The 26390-nt window shown below is 46.8% G+C and overlaps 1 protein-coding gene across 1 annotated transcript in view; it reads left to right on the forward strand.

Annotated features, from left to right (window-relative positions):
- The window catches only part of crb1 (crumbs cell polarity complex component 1), a 59708-nt gene that overhangs the window by 7352 nt on the left and 25966 nt on the right, over positions 1 to 26390 (forward strand). Inside the window, exons 2-5 of the mRNA XM_063200394.1 lie at positions 1363 to 2007; positions 8639 to 8834; positions 9523 to 9662; positions 11167 to 11349. Coding sequence (XP_063056464.1) covers positions 1363 to 2007; positions 8639 to 8834; positions 9523 to 9662; positions 11167 to 11349 — 1164 coding nt within the window. The remainder of the gene's footprint in view (positions 1 to 1362; positions 2008 to 8638; positions 8835 to 9522; positions 9663 to 11166; positions 11350 to 26390) is intronic.

The raw sequence follows: 26390 nt of genomic DNA on the forward strand, positions 1-26390 counted from the left end.
AAACACACAAACATATGCATGTGCATGCCACACATGCACACAGACATGCACACAGACAAGCGTGCACGCGCACACACACACACACACACACACACACACACACACACACACACACACACACACACACACACACACACACACACACACACACACACACACACACACACACACACACACACACACACACACACACGTCTTATGCAGGTGCAGAGGCCGTTTGTGTCATCATCTCTGTGCTCCACTCTCCGCTCTGTGTCTTATGGAGTGTCTCCTTATGGGTCCTCTCGCCTATAGAACCTATATATCCTGTGAGTTCTCCCCCATATCCTCCTAACCCCCATCCTCCCTTGTGCTTGTTTAATTCAATATTTCACAAAAGCACATTCAAAGTAAGACTGCACAATATATCGAAAATGTATCGATAACGCGATATCACGGCTTGCGATACACGTATCGCAAAAGTTGGTTATGTCGTGATAATTACTTTTTCATTTTTAATAACAGCCAATTTGGTGAAAAGGTTAAAAAAGGTATTAAAAATGTTCAGATTTTAAGTTGATGCTGTATATTAGCCATGTTTTTTCAGAATAAAAATAATGTTGGAAATAAAACATTGCTTTCAGTTGTTTTATAAATGATAAAACGTAGAATGGCAAGTAGAGAGGGGAAAATATATGCAGGCCTATATATTAAATATCGTTAGTAATATCGATATCGCGGTATACAATCATCGTGTTATCGTGTATCGCATATTTTTCTAATAGGCTATCGTGCAGCCCTAATTCAAACGTCATTTTCTTCTTTGCAACCGGGATATTGAAGTTCCCCAATACAAGTGTTGTGGCTAGGCTTGTTTTCTCCACAGAGGCGGGGTGTCAGCGCAGCGCAAGGCCACATGGACAGGTCGAGGACTGGAGTTAGGATAGTGAAATGTACCCTATTATATGCTGTCCTCTCTCCTATGGAGTAGCTTCACATGTGTCCTCATGTCCTATGGGGCATATGTGTTCTCTGTCCTCTGTAGTACTATGGAGTAGCTCCTTATGCGTCCTTGTGTCCTATTAAATAGCTTACGTGTCCTCTGTCCTAGTATCTTATGTGTTCTTCTCTGTCTTATGGAATATCTTGTGTCCTCTGTCCTACGGAGTATCTTATCCTTTCTATGGAGTAGGTTATTATGCATACTGTACTCATGCTATCATTAAAGCTAATTAAAAAAAACGTGCAAAAGAGAAACTTCACAAAATACTGTAGATAATACAGCAGTATGCAGACTTTGAAGATGCCAGTGTTCCCTATGAGATGCATGTTTACACTTTGCCACTTCCTGGGTGGATGTAACAACATGTATATTGCCTGCAGGTGTGTGCCCACTGCCCGCTGCCAGTTCGGTGTGCCAGTCTCAGCCGTGTCAGAACGGCGGCTCGTGCCAGGAGGATGCCCCCTCGGAGTACCTGTGCCAGTGCCCTGCCGTGGCGCCACTCAACATCCCCGTGCCTCACCGGTGCCCGCCAGAGCATCAGCCCTGCCCGTCTTGGCCCTGGCCATGCCAGGGAAACACCACGTGCCACCCCAGCTCTGTCACGGAGCTGTCGTGCCACTGTGAGGCGGGCAGCGGCGGGCAGCCGTGCCAGTCGAGCGTGCAGCGGTGTGCCCAGGAGCTGTGTGGTATAGCGGAGGGGGTGCGGTGCCACCTGTCCTCTACCATCCCCTCTCCCTCTCCCAACCGCTCCACAGAACGGGCGTTCCGCTGCGTGTGCCCGCCGGGCTTCACGGGGCGCCGGTGTGAGACCGCGGTGGACCCCTGCCGGCCCAACCCGTGCCGCAACCGGGCGCTGTGCCGCCGGAGCCCCGCAGGAGGGCCCACTTGCTACTGCGTGCCCGGGTACCAGGGTCCCCTATGTGAGGTGGAGGTGGATGAGTGCATCTCTATACCCTGCCGGAACGGGGCCACGTGCATCAACAAGATCGGACGCTTCCACTGCCTCTGCCCCCCGGGCTTCACAGGTGCGTAGACCAACAGTGTGGTATCATTTACTATAGTGATAATAATAATAATAATAATAATAATAATAATAATAATAATAATTTTAATTCGAACAATAAATATGATTATATATTATGATATAATACTCATCTCTCAGCTCCTCTTCCTCTTCCCTTCTTCAAGTTATGTTACGTACGTTTCATATAACAAGAAGATATATTAAATGTTATGTTCCTATGGTAAGAAGAGGTGATGGTTGAAATATTCCTGTATGAGAGCAAAAAGCAGTTGAATGGTTATCAAGATATGTACCACCATTATTTTGAAAGAATGACTGGAGCCACGCCAAAGACAGTTTTCTGTTTCATGTGTAACTGACGATAAAGTTTTGTCTCATCTAATTTAATCTAAACTACAGTACATCCCTGCTTGCTCTCCTAGCCTATTCACAGCTGTCTCAAGGCAGAGCCATACATAAAGATTTTTTTTATGTACGGCTCTGTCTCAATGTGTAACAGGGTGCCATCTTGTGGTATTTCATGGTACTGCACTACCGTAGATCCAGATGGCCATGGACAGCACAGCAGCACGTATGCCAGGACCTTTGGCGTGGAGTGCCGTGCCCCTGTGTTTATGTGGTCAGAGGCTTTATTGGGTAAAGAGCTAATTCCGGTCACGTTAGCCGGCAGGTGAATTAGGTTTAAGGTTCAGGACAGTCTATTTAATGTTCCTTTGGTGTAAGGTTAAGGACAGACCATTTAATGTGGAGAAGAACCTGACCCAGAGGCTGACTGACCAACAGCCATCTACTTGCTCCCTAACTGTGTACTGTACTACATGATTGCACAGTTTCAGTGTTATGATTAACTCATGTTCAAAAGTATACTTCGTTTAAGTGTCATAATTAAAGGTGGGGTTGCAGGTATGACATCACGTTGGGGGAACTCCCCCAGGATTCTAAGGTTCTACATACGTAGACTCCTATGAGCCTGCGGAACCCCCAACGTGATGTCATAATGGTACATTTTGGTTAACCTGCAACCCCACCTTTAAGAGCTTTGCTGCAAAATGACATAGGCTATCTATTTTGGAACCTTTGGGGAAATTGACATTTTCGTATTGCACATTGCATATGCGGTATATTGCATTCACAAAATATTTGAACAGCAAGAATTCACATATAGATGAACAGTCATTTCCGATAACAAAGTGCAAAAGTAGAAAAATGGCGCTTACGTCATTTTGCAATGAAACTCTCCAAATTATTTTTTCAGTTATGCAGTCAGTGGTGTGTTGAGTGGGTACTCATAGTTCGGTGTTACTGTAATCTCTAAAAGCTGATCTCTGATCATTCATAACTACTGAAAACACATCATACTGCTTCTGGTGCTTCTATATCCAAGCTGCTGATTCCTCTCATGGCGGCACAGGATGTGCGGACTGGTGAGCAGGCTCTACACGGGCACTAGACGCTCCATTAGGTAGACACTGGAACACTGTGGGATGGAGGAGAGGACAGGACAGGAGAGGACAGGACAAGAGAGGACAGGACAAGAGAGGAGAGGACAGGGCAAGACAGGACAGTAACGAAAAGTATAAGAGGAGAGGAGTGGAGAGGAGAGGAGAGGAGAGGAGGGAGGAGGAGAGAAGAGGAGAGGAGGAGAGGAGAGGAGAGGAGTGTTAAATAGAGAGGAGAGGAGAGGAGAGGAGAGGAGAGGAGAGGAGAGGAGTGTTAAGAGAGGAGAGGAGAGAGGAGGAGAGGAGAGGAGTGTTAAATAGAGAGGAGAGGAGGGAGGAGGAGAGAAGAGGAGAGGAGAGAGGAGGAGAGGAGAGGAGTGTTAAATAGAGAGGAGAGGAGAGGAGAGGAGAGGAGAGGAGAGGAGAGGAGTGTTAAGAGAGGAGAGGAGAGGAGAGAGGAGGAGAGAAGAGGAGAGGAGAGGAGAGGAGTGTTAAATAGAGAGGAGAGGAGAGAGGAGGAGAGGAGAGGAGAGGAGTGTTAAATAGAGAGGAGAGGAGAGGAGAGGAGAGAGGAGGAGAGAAGAGGAGAGGAGAGGAGTGTTAAATAGAGAGGAGAGGAGAGGAGAGGAGAGAAGACGGGGCCTAGAGAATGAGAGGAGTAGGGGAGAGGAAATGAGTGGATACAGTAGGTAAGAGAGAGGAGGACAGGAAAGCACTGGATGGGGAGGATGGGAACAGAGAGGAAGAGGAAGAGAAGAAAATGACAGGAAGAGAAGGCAGAGAAGAGGAGAGGGGGAGAGCAGAAATTATGAAATATTTATGTAATTTTTAATGATTTGATTTATATTTAGTCATAATAATTGTGGAGCAGAAGTATTTGGTCCTCTCTCCAGTTAGTGGAGCAGCTACAAGGCCAATATGGCAAGAATCGTGCAAATTATGATACAAGCATGAAATTTGGCAGGTATGTGCTTAAGACCCTTACAATCAAATCTACCCGATTTGCCACTTGAAATGGCGGCCATTTTCCAAGATGGCCGCCAATAAAGACCCCAAAAGTTGATTTATTGCAAAGAATTGACATATAAAATTATGATACAAGCATGAAATTCAACATGTTTCTGCTCAAGACCAGCATAATTAAATCTACCTGATTTGCCACGTGAAATGTCGGCCATTTTCCAAGATGGCCGCCAAAGAATACCTCAGAAATTGATTTTTTGCACAGAATTGACCAAACAAATTGTGATACAAGGATAAAATTCAACATGTTTGTATACAAGACCAATTGCATTAAATCCACCTGATTTGCCACTTGAAATGGCGGCCATTTTCCAAGATGGCCGCCAAAAAGACCCCAGAAATTGATTTATTGCACCAAATTGATCAAGCAAATTATGATACATGCATGAAATTCAGCATATATGTGACCAAGACCAGTACAATCAAATCTACCTGATTTTCCACTTGAAATGGCGGCCATTTTCCAAGATGGCCGCCAAAATGACCCCAGAAATTGATTTATTGGACCAAATTGACCAAGCAAATTATGATACACACATGAAATTCAGCATACGAGACCAATACAATCAAATCCACCTGATTTGCTACTTAAAATGGATGGTGGCCATTTTCCAAGATGGCGTCCAAAAAGACCATTGAAATTGATTTGTTGTATAGAATTCCAAATGTGGTCTAAATTGGCCTTAATTCAGATAATGAGGAATACAGATGTGTCCTCCAATGACAAATCAGCCCTTATAGCATACTAATAATATGTTGATAACATTCCAATAACTGCTAATGACATGCTAATAATGCAATGACAATGTGGTAATAATGTGCTAATTCATGGTTTTATCGATGTTGCTCTTATATAATGTGGCAATGTTGCTCTAACGTGGTGATAGCATGGTAATAGCTATAATGGCAGTTCTCGATGCCGATGGAGGGTGGTGTGTGATGATGCCTCAACAGCTCAACATTGGGTTATTTATTTTGGATTTTTCTGGCATCAACATAGCTACATCCTGATGAGAACAGCCTAAGTGAACAAGTTCATGGAATCCTAAATTCATGAACAACAACAACACTGGTTTATTCATCAGTGCAGTTTTACCCAATGGCCTAATGGCTTATAACGCAGACAGTTTTAATTTTTGCTCGATCACTGCGCTATGAGAGGATTCAAACCGCCTTCAATACAAGGAGTAAACTATATGTGTCTGTTGCCTTGTAGCTACACAGCTACACAGACTCAACGACAATGGAAATGAAACATGTAATAAACGTCAACCTGTATTTTTGATTGCACTAGCCACCGCGGTAGTTTGGAACAAGGAAGTGTCTCATTGTCGAGAACAGGTCGCACAAAGCTGAATGAACTATGGAAACACTATTTACTGTACCGATATAACCTCAGCATCGTAACTTGCAAGTGCACGTGTTGTCTTTGGTTCGTGTAAATAAATGAAGCTACAAAGCATGAGGAACTTATTTAATGAACTGAACATCTCACAGTCCGTAGCCCAGTGAAGGTTAGAGCAAGGAAGTAGGCCTAGCTGTTTGTTCTCGAGCAAAGAGCAGCCTGGTCGAGAGGACCAATCACTGCCGTTAACCGTGCAGCTGTCTGCGGGCAGTCACATTTTCAGGTGCACACCAAGTGACGGCAGAGGGGGTAAAAATAACTGCGTGGCTGTCTGCATCATCGTACAAACAACTTTGATTCTGAGCATAAACCAGGCTTTAGCCCTACGCCTTTCCCCTTTCCCCTCCGTTTTGCGTGTTCATGGGCATAGGGCTGTCTGAATTCACGTTAAGAGAGAGGGGTAGGGGTAAGGGGCTTTCTACCCCTTCCAGAGGCAGACTTCAAATGGAGGGTAAGACCTATTTCCCCCAAATGCATTGTGAATGCCTCTAAAAAAAGGTTGGCATCCACAAAAGCACGCAAAAATAAGTATTTTATGTAATTCATTTTTACTGTTGTAATAATTGTTGTTAAACATTGTCTCAATGGGTAATTTTCTCTAGGAAACATGCATGAAAAAAATGGCTATTAATGTCTACTTATGCATGGAAGTTGTGAAGGACTTGCGAGGGTCATGCAACACTGTTGTCCTTTTTTATTTTTTTTGCCCGAGTGATTACAAGCAATAATTTTGGTTTAACCATAGAGAGGCTGGTTTTTTAATGCTATGGGTGTCATTACGGGATTGTTGAAGGGATGTCTCAATTCGTAGGGGTTGCGTTTCATGGTTTGAAGGGACGAGGGGGCAAGGGGAAGGCATAGGGGTAGGGGTAGGGGTGTTAAAACATCACAGTGTGCAAAATGAGTGTACAAATTGACAGTGCACAGTTTCATTTGAGAAGGAATTCAATGACAGACAGTGCATCTTAGCCTCGCGAGCCATCCTACGTACTTCCGCCAAAGGATTGGCTCCACTACGGTAGTCTGTCCGTGCTTCTCTGTGGAGTGCCTGGAGCAGTAGGATTTGTTATGAGGTCAAGGGGGCATTTGTTCACAAAAGGTTGAGAACCACTGCTATAGCTATTCTAGCCCCCTATAGTGTTTTAGTTCTTTTATCAATTTCTTCTCTGTGTCTGTGTAGGATAATTCCCCCTGTAATACACTAACACCTCCTGCCATATTACCGTAAATTTCCAAGTGGTAAATCAGAAAGATTTGATTTTATTGCTCTGTAGCACACACAAACAAAATTAGAAACTTGTATCATAATTTTCCACGCTAAATTCAATCTTTTTGGTGCCCATATTGAGAAATGGCTGCCATTTCAAGTTGTAAATCAGGTACATTTTATTGTATAGTTTAGCACAGTTACACAAAATTTCATACTTGTATAATAACTTGCTTGGTCAACTGTGAGCAAAAATCAATATCTATTGTATGATATCTATGGTCAAATCTATGGTATTTTTGGCGGACATCTTGAAAAATGGCCACCATTTCAAGAGGCAAATCAGGTGGATTTGATTACATTGGTCATCTGCATATTTATGACGAACTTCATGCCTACATTGTAATTTGATTGATCAATTCTGTGCAATAAATCAATTTCTGAGATCTTGGCAGCCATCTTGGAAAATGGCCACTATTTCAGGTGGCAAATCAGGTAGCTTTAATTGCATTGGTCTTGAGCTCATGCATGTCAAATTTCATGCTTGTATCATAATTTGCTAAGTCAATTCTATGTCATTCATCAATTATTGAGGTATTTTTGGCGGCCATCTTGGAAAATGGCCACCATTTAAAGTGGCAAATCAGGTGGATTTTATTTCATTGGTCTTGAGCACATACATGTTGAATTTCTTGCTTGTATCATGATTTGCTTTATGAATTCTGTGCAATATATCAATTTCTGAGATCTTCTTTAGCGGCCATCTTGGAAAATGGCCACCATTTCAAGTGGCAAATCAAGTAGATTGAATTATGTTGGTGCTGAGCACATACATGTTCAATTTCATGATAGTATCATAATTTTATATGTCAATTCTATGCAATAAATCAATATCTGAGCTCTTTTTTGGCGGCCATCTTGGAAAATGGCCGCCATTTCACGTGGCAAATCGGGTAGATTTGATTGTATGGATCTAAAGGACATACCTGCCAAATTTCACGCTTGTATCATAATTTGCACAATTTTTCCCGTAGCCGATCCACTAAGTCTGACACAGCACAACTCAGCAGCTCTGAGCATCTGTGGGCTGTTTTTCCATTTCATTCTTTTTATGTCTTTTCTTCTTTTTATTTGCTTTCTTCTCTTGATCTCCTCTCTTCTCTTTGGCCGTGTGGAGAGTCCAGATGGAGAGCAAGGGGAAGGTGTTCAGGTACACATCAAAGAGGAATGAAGCACTACAGCTGACGCACTCTCTCTCCCTCTCTTCCCACCTCTCTCTCTGTCTCCCTCTCTCTCTCTGTCTCCCTCTTTCTTTATCTCTCCGTTGCTGTCTCTGTCTCTGTTTACCTCTATGTTTCTCTCTCCCTCTCCCTCTCCCTCTCTGTCTCTCTGTTGGTCTCTGCTTTCTTTCTCTGTCTCCCTCTGTGCTCTCTCCTCCTCCCTCACCCTCTCTCCTTTGGTTCATCTCACTCTCTTCGTCTCTATCTCCCTCTCTCTCTCTCTCTCTCTCTCTCTCTCTCTCTCTCTCTCTCTCTCTCTCTCTCTCTGATGTGTGCAGGTGTGTGCTGTGAGCTTCCTGTTGATGAGTGCCAATCACAGCCCTGCCTGAATGGGGGCCGTTGCCACGACTACATCAATGGCTTCTCCTGCACCTGTGTGGCTGGTTTCCAAGGAGACCGTTGTGAAGTGGATGTTGATGAGTGTGTGGACCAGCCGTGCCAACATGGTGCCCGCTGCGTAGATGGCGTCAATGGGTATGTGCCAACGTGATGGTGCATAGATGGCATCAATGGGTGTGTGAAAACATGATGGTGCATAAATGGCATTAATGAGTATGTAACATGGTGCCCATTGCATACTGTATGCGGCATCAGTGGGTACATGCCAACCTGCGTAGATGGCATTAGTGGGTATGTGCCAACATCGTGCCCGCTGCAAAGATGGCATCAGTGGGGGTGTGCCGCCACTCTGGAACACAAGCATATGGATCTGGCAACAGCTGGTTGACTTGAATGATATTTCAATGACATACTTGTATGGTGTATGGCATACCTGTTGCATGACATACGCAGAGTGAGGGGATATACGTAAATGTTCTGCCTTTCCTTCCTTGGTAACACTTAAACTTGACGCTGGCGGCATACGTATGACATAACAGTGTCATAACAATGTCGTAATGCAGTCATGCATGTGTCATAAATATTATGTCAACAATTTAATAAACATTTTGTGACTTTATAATTAAGTGACATTCGGTTATTGTAAAGACAGCCTTAATAATTCCAACTTTTCATGACCATAAAACGTTCATGACATTGACATTATGTTTATGACTTGCTCATGACTGTGTCATGACACTGTTTTGAAACTATTATGACACTGTTATGTCATCCGTATGATGCTGGCGTCAAGTTAAGTATAACCCCTTCCTTCCTGTTACAGGTTCACCTGTGACTGTGCCAACACCGGGTACATGGGTGCCCACTGTGAGGTGCTCGTGCCACCCTGCCTGTCTAACCCATGCCTCAATGGCGCCCCCTGTCAGGAGAATAGCACACAGTACACCTGCAGGTGCTGGCCAGGTACGATGGGGAAACACCCGATGCACTTTCAGAAAGACACATCACTAACACACAATATACACATTTAGAAACACACATCAGTAACACACATTGCACATTCAGAAAGACATACCGCTAACACACAACACACATTCACAAAGACACATCACTAACACACACATTACACATTCAGACAGACACATAACTAACACACAATACACATTCACAGACATCAGTAACACACATTACACATTCAGAAAGACACATCATTAACACACAATACACATTCAGACCAATTACCTCTGAAACAGCATCTGTGAAACAGACCAAGGAAGCATCAGGAAGCCCTTAGGAAGGGAAGCATTTAACTATTACTAGCGTTGAAGAGCAGAAACAGCAAGTTCAAAAAGAGTTGAGTTGTCTGGGTCAGTTTCAGCGGTGTTCTTTGCTTTGTTTCTGATACATTATGCAAAAGCAACATATTTGCAGATCAATCAAAACATCAAATGCACAACACACACACTCACAAACACACACGCGCGCGCGCGCACACACACACACACACACACACACACACACACACACACACACACACACACACACACACACACACACACACACACACACACACACGCAAAATCACAAACACAAACACAAACACAAACACACACACACACACACACACACACACACACACACACACCTGGGGTGGTCATTACAATGGAGGACATCTGCGTGCAACATAGCGCTCTGCTATCTAATGCATCCTGCCACAGCGTAGCCTTTTGTTATCTAGTGCATCCCATCCGCTGTGTTTGATGACGGAGCAGCTCAAAGACACAGCAGATGCTCTGATCCCTCTGCTTCCTCTTCTCCCTGCATGCTGCTTTTTGCTGCGTTAAAGGACAAGACTGTTCGCAATTGGACCAAGTGTGAAATACAGTTTTTTTCTCACCCATGGTAATTTTGCGTTGAAGATATTGGGTTTGGTGATGTTGGGTGATATTCATGAAACGCCATTCATCTGGGAAAGTAAATGCATGCACTAAATATGTTATTTTTGATTTATTAACTATGATACATGCAGTGCGTGTTTTTGGTTTGACACACCTGTCCCATGCTAAGTGGAGAAAAACATTTTGCAACTCTAACTGAACTGGATGAATTAATTGCAACGATTGCCAAAAAATGGTCTTGACCTTTCATCTAACTCATAGAGACTTGGCAAAAGTGCACTGCATAGAAAACTGTTAAATTGGCTCTTTAAGTGTTGAAATAACATGCATTCAACACATGGAGAGTTTCATTTCTTCTGCTGAGTATGTTTTCTACTACTCAGTAACCATTGAATCAGCAATGCAACAACACAAATGTATTAGGCCTACAGTTGACATGAATGAATTTGACACTCACTGACACGGAATGCAAAAAATGTCCCACCATTCTATATAGTGTATTTGGCATTAATCACATAAGTGTTGAATTCACACTGCTCAGTGCACTGTGTCTCTGCTGTCTGCTGCAGGGTTTGAGGGCGACCGCTGTGAGCTGGATGTGAGTGAGTGTGAGAGCGCCCCCTGTCAGCATGGAGGTCGCTGTCTGGAACTCTCCTGGAAGACGCTGTACGGCGCCGAGCCTGACCTGCCCACCACCTACGATCCCAAACACGCCGCAGGGTTCAAATGCAGCTGCCCCTCCGGATATAAAGGTAATGTCATTTAACCCCCTAAGACACGGCTTTATAACTTAGCCGTTACCAAAATGGCAATGACCAAGTCGTAATGTATTACTAAAGGCCCTGTCATAGTAGTGTAGTACTATGGTAGTTAACTTTCAATGTCTATTACAGCGTGCCACAGAAGGTACGGCGTGCATTAAGGGGCTAGATGCGTTACAATGATCTCATCATGAGTGGAGAACCTATGACCTGCAGGCTGTTTAAGGCCTGTGAGGCCGTCTTACTGTATCTGGCCCCCCAAATAATTGACGTTTTGTAAAACAATCTTAGAAATTACATTTGCAGTTAATACAATACGTACATACAATTAAGTTATATTTTCAAGCTTCAATATACAGGCTTCACTATACAGTGCACAGCAATAATGAGTACACCCCTGTTGAAAAGTAAGATTTTGAACAATATATTAGTTATATTAGTATATAGGTTATTCCCAGAATGCTCATAGAGTAAGTGTAATACAACATCTTTTGAGCTTCTTTCTTTTAAGTTCAATAGTGTAATTTAAATTACATTTTTTTTACATATATATTTTTAAAATAATGCCTCAATAATGCCCAAAAGTGAGTACACCCCTACGTTAAACTCCTAGACAGTGTCTGAGAAGGGGCTGTGTTGGCCCGAAAACGTCTCGAAATTGAAAGGGAATAAAAGGGAGGTCATCGGTGTGAGGTGTGTTTATTAAAATATTGTTCAAAGTGTTCAAACTTTTCAAAAGGGGTGTACTCATTATTGCTGAGCACCCCCACCCCTCCCCATGCTGCAGGGTTCATATGTAGCTGACCCCCAGTAATGTATTTGGAAACGAGGATGATTTGGTTACGAGGATTTACAGGTCACCCAATTATGCCATCGCTATTGGCTACTGCCTCTGTTACCCCTTGTGTGTGTGCGCGCGCGTACTGTAGGTATGCCCAGAGTTGATCCAGAGAGTGACTCATTGCTGCTTCTGCTGTGTGTGTGTGTGTGTGTGTGTGTGTGTGTGTGTGTGTGTGTGTGTAGTGCGTTCTCTATACTTTATTGTAATGACTAATTGCATTGCCTGGCCACATTATCTGTGTGCTGTATGTGTGACTGCCCTTTGTGGCTGCACAGTACTCTTCATTAGTCGAGTAAGGCAGACGAACCCGCCTAGCGGCAGCAAATACTTTCACCAGGTGAGAGGCGAGTGGGTCTACAGCAGTAACACAACAGTGGAGATCATCCAAAAGAAGACAAAATCCGTCACACAACCAGGCCCGGATTAACGCACAGGCTTGATATGGCTAGAGCCTAGGGCCCCCCCACCTGCCAAGGGTCCCCTATTGGTCAAAGAGTGGAAAACAATTTGGCTGAATTGCAGATGCAGTATTGAAAAATGAATCTCTTTACATTTGGCAGACTTAATTTATAGCTTAGAAATATGACACGGTTTATGTCATTTGGTAACGGTAGGGACACATAGGAGGCGAAGCAAGCGAAGCGAAGAGAGGCGAAATCCAACCGTCATCAGGTCGTCGCGGCGAATCAAATGGAATGGAACAGTTATGTTGTTGATTTGATTGGGCCGCGGCAGGCGAATTCGCTCCTCATTTGCATAACATTAAACTTTCTTTAATAATTTCGCTTTGCTTCGCTCCTGTTCGCTTGCTTTCGCTTGCCATCGTTTGCCTTCGCCTCTCTCATAGGAATGAATGGCAAAATTCGTGTGTAAGTGTCCCTACCGTTATGATTTTTTTTAAATCCTATCCTACCGCAACCTGTAGGCTAGGGGGCCCCAGGCCATCTTAATCAAGCCCTGCACACAGCATTGGAGACACCAAATCCCTCCTGCAATCTCAATGCTCTATCTGAATGTATCAGGGGGTTTTCTCAGTTTGAGTCTGTGCAGTTAGTTGTTGGGGGAAGGCTTAGAACAACGTTACTAGCCTATTACATGCAGTTAAAGCAGCCTTTGGTTCCACAGCTTGGCTAATGACATGGTGCCAGATGATACTCTTTTACTTTTTATACTTTTTCTTTTCTACTTTTTGGGGACTTTTCCGAGCAAAAACTTTTCATGAATTCTAGAATCCATGAGCACATGACAATAAATATCTTGTATATCTTGTATCTTGTTCATGTTCTAGTCTAGTAAATAAAATAAATGCACTCTAAATGGTCATTAATGCTCCCTGGATGCAGCGTTCAGATGAACCTACTGTACTGTACTGTAGGTATGCCCAGAGTTTGATCCAGAGAGTGACTCATTGCTGCCTCTGCTCTGCTCTGTGTGTGTGTGTGTGTGTGCGTGTGCGTGTGCGTGTGCGTGTGTGTGTGTGTGTGTGTGTGCGTGTGTGTGTGTGTGCGTGTGCGTGTGCGTGTGTGCTGTGCGCGTGCGTGCGTGTGTGCGTGCGTGCTGTGTGAGTGTCAGTGTGACCTCCGGGTGTCTTGCTTACCAAAACGGCTGATCTCTTCTCCATGCTGTTGATCCTCCTCCTCCTCCTCCTCCTCCTCCTCCTCCTCCTCCTCCTCCTCATCCCTGATCCTCCTCCATCCGGCCCGCTGTCCCACTCCGCTCCTCTCTCAGGCAAGACGCCGCTCCCTCTCCTGTCCCGACCCGCGTGCACGTCTGTAAGAAGTGGCATTAGGCTAATCCCCTGGAGCTGCCCTGAGCGATGTGGTGCGGCACAGTGCGGAGCGGAGAGGAGAGGAGAGGAGAGTGGGGTGTAGAGTCAGAATCAGTTAGTGGAGGTGCACTTGAGGGAGGAGAACTGCGTGTGACTGGACTGCTCCCACTGTATAGTGTGGCCCACTGGACTGCCATACTGACTGGACTACCTCTACTAGCTCACTGTAGAATTTAGACAACTGACTGGACAGTGGCCAACTGACTGGATTGCTCCACTGGCTTGCGGTAGAGACAGAGGTGCTCTTGAGGGAGCAGGACTGTGTGTGAGTGGCTGAAACTGGACTGGACTTGAGTGGACTGCTGTACTGGCTCCCTATAGCACCAGAGCTCCGGGATGGGGCTACATGGTCCGCGTGTCTCCAGCCAGGTGACCACTGTGCTCCCCCTGCTGCCCCTGCCCCTGCTGCTGCTGCCTTGCGGTGTAGTGAGGACGGAGATGGAGGAGGCTGCGGAGGAGAGCTTGTAGACCATGGGGACTCTCACGCTCTGGGTCACGCTTTGGGCTGCTCTGTTGCTAAGTGGAGGTAACCCCCCCTGTGTCTAGTTGTACCCTTTGTGTGTAATTGTACATTGCACTGCATTTAGAAGATGCTAAAGGTCTGAGCATCTGGACAGGTTAGTTAGCAAGCGGAGACAGTATGTTTAGAGGATGCCACAGGCCTGGACTGTTGTGCTATTTAGTGACAGTAAAGGCCCCCTCTCTGTCCAGACTGTCCAACTGTGTGTCTGTGTGTGTGTGTCTGTGTCTGTGTGTGTGTGTGTGTGTGTGTGTGTGTGTGTGTGTGTGTGTGTGTGTGTGTGTGTGTGTGTGTGTGTGTGTGTGTGTGTATTAGGTGGCATAGGGCCCTGTGAGACTTCCTGTGTACTTCCAAAGGCAGTGTTGTGCATGAGCTGTAAGCACTCCCTCCCTCCCTCTCCCTCCCACTCCCTCCCTGGTGGTGTGCTGTGTTGCGAGCTGTCCGTGCTTTTGTTTTGTTTATCCTGCCGCTAGCGCTGAGCATATGTGCAGCCCTTTGAAAACCCACACACAGTCTGATGTAGCCGCTAAAGCCCGATAGCGGGGTCACTACATAGCTTGATGCCGATTCTGTAAACAAATAGATTATCAGATCAGCAGTGATTGCCTTGCTAGACGCTGTAAGTGTGGCAGGATGTCCACAGCGTTTTTTTTAAAAGTCTAAAAACATCTGAAAGAGATGGCCTGCCTGCCTGCCTGCCGGATCCTCAATGATGGTTTTGTAATGGTGGCTGGATGCTGGTTTTGTAACCCAATGGGATTAGCAGAGCTTGAGATCCTTAGTGACTGTCTGGCCAGTTCATGGGAGGGTAATTTACAATGGTTTGGTAAGTAAACATGCAAATAGGACATGGAACATATTGTTCAAGCGCACACCAATGGGGTCAGGCAGAGTGGGGCTCAAACCGGCAGCCTTCTAGTTGCCAAACAATGTCCTCTACCACCTGAGCAACAAGCATCCCTTCAGACAGTATATGCTGAACATGATACTTGTTTTGTAAGCAAACAACTTATTAGAGATAGGGACCATCAGTGACCTTGTTTCCAAACCCTGCACGTGTGGCTTGATGATCATTGTACAGTTCATTCTAATAGATTATCGATAAGGAACAGATAAGTGAGTGTGTCTCCAGGCCCTGTTAGCATGGCTTGATGCTGGTTTACTCATCAAAAGTAAACCATCAATGAATGGCTGTGAAAGTGAAGTGAAAGTCCACCTGGGAAACTCCAACTCCCATTGTCATTGTGTCACAGCAATCCACTGCACACAGGTGTTCACGGCACACTGCACACAACGAAATTACATTTTATGCCTCACCTGTGCAAGGTGGCAGGCCCCAATGGCGCCCCAAGGGAGCAGTGCGTCGGGACTGTACCATGCTCAGGGTACCTCAGTCATGGAGGAGGATGGGGGAGAGCACTGGTTAATTACTCCCCCCACCAACCTGGCGGGTCAGGGGGTCGAACCGGCAACCTTTGGGCTACAAGTCTTACGCCCTAACCGCTTAACCATGACTGCCCTAACTGCCATGACTGTGTTTCCCAGACCTAAGGGGTTAGGTGAGTGATGGTTTTGTGAGCAAATCAATTGATTGTCGATTGAAAATTGATTTGTAAGCAAATCTGTTGATGGTTTTTGTAAGAAAATTGACTGTTTATTTGTACAGTGCATTCCATGCACAAGGACAGTGTAAGTCGTTGTATAAGAACACAGGAACTACTGATCATCGGTCATCTTGGTCAGACCCAGTAAGCACGACTTGGTGGTTTTATATGTATGTAAGCATGACTTAATGGTTTTCTACTTATGTAAACAGATCATTAGAGGGATCATCAGTGGCAGTGGGGCTACATGTGGGCTGGTGACTATGTGATTGTTTGAGGGATTATCAGTGAGTCATCAGTGGGCAGATGATCACAGAACTCAATGAGTGTGTGACTACACACAGTACATTTTGCTGTGTTAATCCAAGACTTTCCCAAGAAAGAACACAAGGATTTAACACTTTCAGTTGGCTCTACTCTCTGGGTATTGAATTAACACAAGCCCGGTGCTGCTTGTGTGGGTTTGGAATTGTTTTGTGGAAAGAGTAGAAGTCTGCGCACTGTAGCTCCGCTTTGAAAATGTATTCAGGTCATACAACGTTTTGACCCAATAATGTCTTCATCAGGCATGTGAGGTGATTATGAAGATTCTTTGGAATTGTTTTGTCACCGAAAAAAGTTATTAAAGGTAGAGACCATCAGAAGTGGCCATATGTGTCAGTTGGTCGGTAGAAGATCATCAATGGATATGTGGGTATGTGGCTGTAGGGTGTAAATAATGGCATTTATATGGCTCAGTGATGGTTGTGTAGTAGTTGTGTGGATCGGCACTGCCCTCACGATCCAATTCGATTCAATCACGATTCGGGAGGTAGCGATTCGATTCGATTCAATCCTACAATGCATTGCAATGCATTACATTTCTACTGAAAGCAAAGGAAATGTTTAATCAGTCATGATGAGGCAATACAAGTAGTCAGATACTGAGCAACAATTTATTGGCTGATTTCAGTATCAGTCTGTATCAGTCTTGCAATGATTTGAAGTGCTTTTATTTAATTTAACATTCATTTGCTCCCGAAATATCCATGGAAGTAATTGAAACTTAAAAAAATTGCCGGATCGATTCTGGAACTTGCCGGATCGATTCTGGATCGTCCATGCCTCGTTTTGGATTGCATCGCCAAATCGATCATTGTTGACACCACTACTGTGTAGTAAGATCATCAATTAGTAAATGCAAAAGACAAGAGAGGTAGTGGTCATCAAGGACTGTGTCTGCAGGCCCTGTATAGTTCGGAGAGGACGGTTTGATATTGGTTCTGTGAAAACAAGGGCTTGATGTAGTAGTTTTTCTAAGCAGATACATGATTAGAGGTAGAGAAGATAAACAAACATGTTTTCAGACCCTATCAATACAGTTTGATGCTTTAGACCCTTTAGAAATGGTTTGATGCTGGGGTTTTTTGTCATCAGAGGTTCTGATCTTCAGTGTTTGCAGAGCCTGATGGTGGCATGTTTTTGTAGTCAAAGACCAATCGTCGAAGGCTGTCATCATCATCAATGGCTGCGTTTTTGTAAAGGGTATAGTCATCATCATCATCAATGGCAGGGAAGCCGACAGGGGGGGACAAATAGGTCTGTTGTCCCGCGCCCAGGGAGAGAGGGGCCCCAAATTTGGGTCCTCATTACATTTTATGTATTAAATGGGGGGCCCTTTCAGATGACCTTGTCCTAGGCCTGGCAAAAGCTGTCAGCGGCCCTGATCAATGGTAATGTGGCCCCTGGCCAACCCCTCGTCTGCCTACCTGACAGCCCTATGGGGGATAGATGGTGAGCTCTGCCAGTTGGCAGTTGGCACCAGACTCTAAAACATGGATGTTGTTATTATAATACGACTGGCATCGCATGCTGATCAGCCCTTACCAAGCGCCGCTTGTGGATCGGATACCATATTGCACAGCAGATGTGGGCCTGGGGGAGACACTGAACTGATTCGTTCACCATTGAATGGTATCTGTGTTGAGTAATTGTTACCATTATGTCAATTAGATGAATGTTTCATCTAGTTCACATGGTAGCTATTTTTTATGTTGGTGTGAATGTAATTGCACTTCTGTCATAAGGTTCACTGTAGAGGGTTTATTTTATTTTATATTGTTCCTTTGCCTTATTGTTTTAATTAGTCTAACATGGACTTTAATCAAATAGTACCGGTAATTGTAATTCTGTGTAAAGCTTGCTTTGGGAAAAAGTGAAACAAGCATTAATTATCTGTGTGGAAACGATGGTGAACATTAAGGATTGGCGTGAGTCATTGGCAACAAACACGGAAGCTAGGGCATGTAAACACACATCAATACACAACCACAAATTAGTGATGGTGCAGTACAATGACGAGTACAGCAAGATACTGAACCATGACAAGCATATTGTGCCCCTTTGCAAGGTGTCGTTTGTCAGGAGAAGACAATTGGTTGTGATGTCTGTACCTGCGTCACTGTGTAAAGCTACTCCACTAATGTAAACGAAGGTAAACCCCCACCCCCTGACCCTGTGGTAGGGTAATAGTATATTACACAGTTGGCGTAGCAGCTATAAGCAGTCAAGTGTGTACCTGTTGCTAATGTGTGGGCGTGTCTGTGTTCCTGTACCAGGTGTCCTGTACCAGGAGAACATAGATATCTCTGCTCTAAACTACTGCCGTGGTGGCTAATATATAAATCAGTCACGTGTGTAGGCTACCTGTTAGTGATGTTGAGGTGTCTCTGCCTCCCTTCTCTAGGTCTCCTGTGCCAGGAAGAGATATCTCATTGCATTACACTTAGCTGACGCTTTTATCCAAAGTGACTTACAGATATTACAGGGTATTGGTTACAGTCCCTGGAGCAGTGTGGGGTTAGGTGCCTTGCTCAAGGGCACTTCAGCCATGGAGGGAGGAAGGGATTGGTATGGGTCAGAGGTGTCAAAAGTAAAAGAAAAAGTAAAAAAAGAAACACTGTTTCCTTCCAACACGGGTAACTTATCTGAGTAACCGGTAGACCTGTGTACTTGTCTTGCGATCAGTTAATTCTGCACTGTTTGGATCAAATTTGTAGTGGGTTCTCGTTAGGTTTTTAGTGTTGTTCAGTGTGAAAAGGCAGCCCTCCCTTTTCACAAACGCCACTGAGCAGCACGCTACAATGTAGCTTGCTAACGTCACACGCTCACAGGCGCATACATGGACACCTGCACACACCTCCATACACCAGCGCGCACACGCGAATCTGAGACTTTCACTCGCGGAGCCGGCAACCGCATTTGAGAGCTCAATGTTACACCAACACTCCAAAAACTTTTTGTACTTACCTGAGTGACCAGCCATCGCAGCGTTCGGTGAGGTACCCGCCGATATCGCTCCATAATCCCAAACCGCTCCAGTTTCCACACATTGCACACACAAACACAAACGCACACACTTCCTGGTCCGACAACTTTTCCTCCCCTGGGAAACACGAACTATGGGTAGGGGGATAGTTAAAGCCCAGTCCGCCAATCAGGGACTTGAATTACCTGGCGGGGTGAAATGAAATGTTTGATGTATTTGGAATGCTATTTTTACCGGTAATGTTGTTGTTTTGAGAAATGTGTTTAATTGAATGTATGCATACAGTAATGTGTTTAATGTCAATTGTTTAGGAATGTAGTTTAACAGTGAAGATGAAGTAGTGCATTGTTTTAGCTGTACCTTTTTTCTTGCATAGTGGTCTCAACCAATCAGTCAGTGATGTAGTCCAATGATTATGCAATTTGCCAATTATGTCTGTTTGTATAAAAACCCCACTTTTTGCTCAGTCTGTTGTTGGAGGCTAGGAGAAAGGTTGGTGCCTGAGACTGTCGCTGTGCAAAAAGGTATTGTGCTCTCTGCGCTTAGATTTATTTGTTAGTTTATTATTTTGAAACAACCATCGTGTTGATTTTTGTTTATGTTTTGAAAAGTCTTTTTTTTTGTTACTGCACCTTTTGGTTAGAGCACTGTAAATAAATCTACACCGCTTCATTTGCACTGGACATCGTTGTTGCTCGCTTTCATTCCGTTTGGTGGCCATCCTGCAGTGAAACCCGAGCCAGAGGGCTCACCAATTTCACATTTGGTGTCGAGAAGTGAGATCGTGGCGCCGACACGAAAGTCAACAAGGAAGAAGTGCAAGCAGAGTGAGATGGCGTACAGGAAGTTGAAGAAGAACCCCCTGGGTCCAGGTGAGGAAGAGGTCGAAGGAGCCATTGGAGGAGAGCCACAGACACAACCTGACGACGGCGACAGACCGCAAGACTCATTCAACCTTTCAGACCTGTACAACCTACTGAGACGGTCCATGCAGACGCAGGAGAAAGAGATGGAGAAGCAAGAGAAGCGGTGGCGCAGCATCCAGATTCAACTGGGCAATGTTCGTGACGAGCTGGAGGACAATCGCAGGAGTTCCAGTGGAGGCCATCAGCAGCCAGATGGAGTGAGGCCAGCAATGCAGAATGCAGACGCAGCACACACGTTGGCAGCAGTGGTAGCAGAAGCGGCGGCGGCGGCGCATCCGGCGACGGCGACCCTCCAAGCAGCAGCGCATCCGGCAACGGCGGCCCTCCAAGAAGCAGCGCACCCAGCGACGGCGGCCCTCCAAGCAGCAGCGCATCCGGTGACGGCGGCCCTCCAAGCAGCAGCGCACCCAGCGATGGCGGCCCTTCCAGCACCTGCAGCGCATCCAGCGACCCTCCAAGCAGCAGCGCACCCAGCGACAGCGGCCCTCCCAGCACCTGCTGCGCATCCAGCGACGGCGATGGCGGCATTCCAAGTACCTGCGGCGCATCCAGCGACGGCGGCATTCCAAGTACCTGCGGCGCATCCAGCGATGGCGGCCCTCCAAGCACCTACGGTGCATCCGACAGCATTGGCCCTCCCAGCAGTAGCAGCAGCACTGGCGCATCCAACGGCAGTGGCGCAACCGACGGCAGCAACCCTCCCAGCACCAGCGGCGCATCCAGCAGCAGCAGCCCTCCCAGCAGCACCATCAGCAGGGTATCCAGCACCACCACCAGCCCCGTGGATGACTGCAGCTCCAGCAGCAGGCCCAGCGACCCTGGTTCCAGATCCAGCAGCACCAGCGCCGGCAACGTGGACCAGAGCAGCAGTGCCAAAGCTAGAGGACGGTGACGATGTGGAGCAGTACATGACCACCTTTGAACGCCTCGCCACAGCCTACAGGTGGCCCCTAGCCCAGTGGGCTACATTCCTGGTACCGTACCTGTCGGGCAAAGCTCGGGCTGCTTACGTCGCCATGGACCCATATGAAGCTGTGGACTACTTCAAGGTGAAGACTGCCATCCTAGCCAAGTATGAGATTAACGCCGAAAGCTACCGAACACGGTTCAGGGAGCCGAACATTCAATCTGGTGAGACGCCGAAAGAATTCTACAACCGACTGAAGGACTTGTATCAAAAATGGATTCGCCCGGCAGAGCACACCGTAGAACAGATTGGTGAAGTGCTCATTCTGGAACAATTCCTGCGCTCGCTCTCCCCGGAGGTGAGAGTGTGGGTTAAAGAGCACAACCCCAGCACAGGCCAGAAGGCTGCAGAACTCGTCGACGCTTTCCTGTCAGCCCGCCGTGGAACGAAGGACTTCAGATCCCAAGGGCCCAACAGAGCACCTCAATCTCCGAAGGGTAAGTCTGTGGGATATGGGAGTGGAGTTGGTCCTGGTCCGGGGAGTAGTGCACAGAGTAGGGGCCCAAGCACTAGACACTATGCACCTCAACACCCTTCTCAGTTTAGACCTACTGACACATCCACCAACACATCTGCCAACACACAGGCTGTATGTCATTATTGTGGTAAGCCAGGCCATTGGGCGAGAACTTGTCCTCTGAAGAAAGTTAAAGGCGCTAGCTGCAGTATGGTTTCTGTGCCTAGACCTAGGACTGATGCTGTGTATGCTGACAGTGTGCCAGTGATGGATGTGATTGTGAATGACAAACCGGCAAGGGCTCTCCTGGACACAGGCAGCACCCACACTTTGGTGCAACCACACCTGGTTCAGCAGCCTGAAGCCATGACTGGTGAAAAACTGAGAGTAGTGTGTGTGAATGGTGATGTCCATGAATACCCCATAGCACTGGTGTCTGTTAAAGTGCAAGACCAGATGTTCAGGTTAGAAGCCGGTGTTGTTGAAGGCTTGAATTATCCTGTGGTCTTAGGTCAGGATGTGGTGATTCTGCCAGACCTGGTGCAGACGGCTCTCCCAATGAGTTGCGTTGCTACCAGGGCGCAGGCTAAAAAGGCACAAGAGTTGTTGCGTGAAATGCCCTACAGTGGAGAAAATATTTGTCCCCCTGTAAAATTGAGAGACAGGAAGACACGCCGACAGCGTAGGCATGACAAACTAGTTGGCACAGTTAAAGTCATGTCTGGTGCAGAGCTAGAGGCAGTTCCTGATGCAGTGAAGGATATGTGGCAAGTACCTGATGATCTGAAAGAGTTGCAAAACCAAGATGATTCACTGAAAGTGCTGTTTAACCAAGCTGTGGAAGTTGAAGGTGTGAGCACAGGCCAGAAAAAGACCCTGCTGGGTGAATTTTACTTTGTGCGTGATGGCTTACTGTATCATCAGCCGGAAGATGGCAGTGCAGAGCAGCTGGTAATTCCGACCTGTCTGAGACAGAAAATTTTGTGTTTGGGTCATGACATTCCTTGGTCTGCACATTTGGGAAGTGTGAAAACCTTGCAAAGGATTTCAGACAGATTTTACTGGCCAGGATTGTATACTGATGTGCAAAAACACTGCAAAACATGCCCCACATGCCAGCTATACAGCAAACACAAAGTCAGGCCATACCCACTTCAACCACTGCCAGTGATAGATGTCCCATTCACCCGAATAGCCATGGACATTGTAGGACCATTAGAGCGCACACAATCAGGCTACCAGTACATTTTGGTAATATGCGATTATGCCACACGTTATCCTGAAGTGTTCCCCCTCCGTAAGGTTACTGCTAGAGCCATTGCCCCTGCACTATTGCAGCTATTTTCAAGGGTGGGAATTCCCCGGGAAATATTGACAGACCAGGGGACAGCTTTCCTGTCTAACACCTTAAAGCAGGTTTATGGGTTGTTGGGTATTAGTGCGATCAGGACCACTCCCTACCATCCCCAGACAGATGGACTTGTTGAGAGGTACAATCAAACATTGAAAGGCATGCTGCGGAAGTTTGTGTCCTCCAACGCCAAAGACTGGGACCGCTGGCTGCCGTACCTGATGTTTGCCTACCGCGAAGTACCTCAAGCATCCACGGGGTTCTCGCCGTTCGAACTCCTGTACGGCAGACATGTCCGTGGACCCCTTGACCTGCTGAAGGATGCCTGGGAGTCGCCCAAGCCCACCTCATCCAGTGTGATCTCCTACGTCATTGCCATGAGGGAGAAGATGGAGGAGATGGCCAGCCTCGTCCGAGACAACCTCCAGAAGGCCCAGGCGACTCAGACCACCTGGTACGACCGGAGTGCCCGACAGAGAACCTTCCAGCCTGGCCAGAAAGTCCTTCTTCTCCTGCCCACCAACGAGAACAAGTTGCTCGCTAAGTGGCAGGGTCCCTACAGCATCATCAGACAGATGGGGCCCACCACCTACGAGCTGGAGATGCCAGAGAGGAGGAAGCAGCGGCAGGCGTTCCACGTCAACCTTCTGAAAGAGTGGAAGGAACGGGAGGCACCACCAAGTCCACAGCTGTTGGTGCAGGCCGTGAAAGAAGAAGAGGACACCCCCGAGCAATTCTTCCCGACCGAACAGCCAGCTGGGACAGTGGACTTGTCCCATCTAACCAGTCAGCAGCAGCAAGAAATACAGGCCATTGTTCCTGAAGGCCTGTTCAGTGACCAGCCGGGGTACACACCAGTGGCGGAGCACCCCATCCGTCTGAAGGACTCTACACCCGCCAGACAACGGATGTACAGAGTTCCAGAGCGACTGTTACCTGCTCTCCGGGAGGAGTTGCAGGTCATGCAGAGACTGGGGGTGATTGAGCGTTCAGAGAGTGCCTGGAGCAGCCCAGTGGTCCTGGTGCCGAAGAAGGACGGCACAATGCGTTTCTGCATCGACTTCCGCCAGGTGAACACTCAGTCACACTTCGACGCATACCCCATGCCCCGACTTGAAGACCTCATCGAGCGTCTGGGAGGCGCCCAGTACATCACCACACTGGACCTGAGTAAGGGGTACTGGCAGGTGCCCCTGGCCAAAGAAGCAAGACCCTACACCGCCTTCAGAACACCCCAGGGCCTCTTTCAATTCACTGTGATGCCCTTTGGCCTGCAGGGGGCGCCTGCTACGTTCCAGCGCCTGATGGACCGGGTGCTGGACGGCACCGGCGCCTTCGCGGGTGCTTACCTTGATGACATCATCATCTACAGCAGCAGTTGGGCGGAGCATGTGCAGCACCTGGCCGAGGTGTTGCGCCGCATTCATCAGGCGGGGTTGACCATTCAGCCCAACAAGTGTGCCTTCGTTCAGCAAGAGGTGCGCTACCTGGGGCACATCGTTGGACGCGGTGTCATCAAGCCCCAACAAGACAAGCTCCAGGCGATCCGGGACTGCCCACGGCCAGAGACCAAGAAGGGGGTCCGCTCTTTCTTGGGACTCGCAGGGTGGTACCGGAGATTCGTCCCCAACTTTGCCACCAGAGCGGCCCCTCTCACCGATCTCACCAGAAAGTCTGGCTCAGTCCGAGTCAGGTGGGAGGACCAGCATGAGGCGGCCTTCAACGACCTGAAGGAGGCCCTCTGCAGCGGGCCCGTACTGCAGAGTCCAGACTTCAAGCAGCCGATGACCGTCCAGACTGACGCCTCCGGTGTTGGTCTGGGAGCCGTGCTCCTTCAAGGTGAAGGAGATCAGCAGCTGCCTGTGGCTTATATAAGCCGCAAACTTTTTCCAAGAGAGACAAGGTACTCTGCTGTTGAATTGGAGTGCCTTGCTGTAAAATGGGCCCTTGATTCCTTTCGTTACTATCTCTTGGGCCGACAGTTTGTTTTAGAAACTGACCACCGGGCCTTGAAGTGGCTCGGGCAGATGAAAGACACAAATACCCGCATAACCCGTTGGTTTTTGGCTTTGCAGCCATACAGTTTCGAGGTCCGCTATCGAGCGGGCACACAGAATGCGGTGGCGGATTACCTGTCTCGCCACCCCAGTGGCGAGCTTCCAGAGGAAGGGGGAAATGTGAAAAGGCAGCCCTCCCTTTTCACAAACGCCACTGAGCAGCACGCTACAATGTAGCTTGCTAACGTCACACGCTCACAGGCGCATACATGGACACCTGCACACACCTCCATACACCAGCGCGCACACGCGAATCTGAGACTTTCACTCGCGGAGCCGGCAACCGCATTTGAGAGCTCAATGTTACACCAACACTCCAAAAACTTTTTGTACTTACCTGAGTGACCAGCCATCGCAGCGTTCGGTGAGGTACCCGCCGATATCGCTCCATAATCCCAAACCGCTCCAGTTTCCACACATTGCACACACAAACACAAACGCACACACTTCCTGGTCCGACAACTTTTCCTCCCCTGGGAAACACGAACTATGGGTAGGGGGATAGTTAAAGCCCAGTCCGCCAATCAGGGACTTGAATTACCTGGCGGGGTGAAATGAAATGTTTGATGTATTTGGAATGCTATTTTTACCGGTAATGTTGTTGTTTTGAGAAATGTGTTTAATTGAATGTATGCATACAGTAATGTGTTTAATGTCAATTGTTTAGGAATGTAGTTTAACAGTGAAGATGAAGTAGTGCATTGTTTTAGCTGTACCTTTTTTCTTGCATAGTGGTCTCAACCAATCAGTCAGTGATGTAGTCCAATGATTATGCAATTTGCCAATTATGTCTGTTTGTATAAAAACCCCACTTTTTGCTCAGTCTGTTGTTGGAGGCTAGGAGAAAGGTTGGTGCCTGAGACTGTCGCTGTGCAAAAAGGTATTGTGCTCTCTGCGCTTAGATTTATTTGTTAGTTTATTATTTTGAAACAACCATCGTGTTGATTTTTGTTTATGTTTTGAAAAGTCTTTTTTTTTGTTACTGCACCTTTTGGTTAGAGCACTGTAAATAAATCTACACCGCTTCATTTGCACTGGACATCGTTGTTGCTCGCTTTCATTCCGTTTGGTGGCCATCCTGCAGTGAAACCCGAGCCAGAGGGCTCACCAATTTCACATTCAGTAACAACACAGTCTATCTACCTCAAGAGTACAATAGAGTAAATGGTAGACA

The sequence above is a fragment of the Engraulis encrasicolus genome, chromosome 6 (assembly GCF_034702125.1).
Source record: "Engraulis encrasicolus isolate BLACKSEA-1 chromosome 6, IST_EnEncr_1.0, whole genome shotgun sequence".
In the NCBI taxonomy this organism is placed as follows: domain Eukaryota; kingdom Metazoa; phylum Chordata; class Actinopteri; order Clupeiformes; family Engraulidae; genus Engraulis; species Engraulis encrasicolus.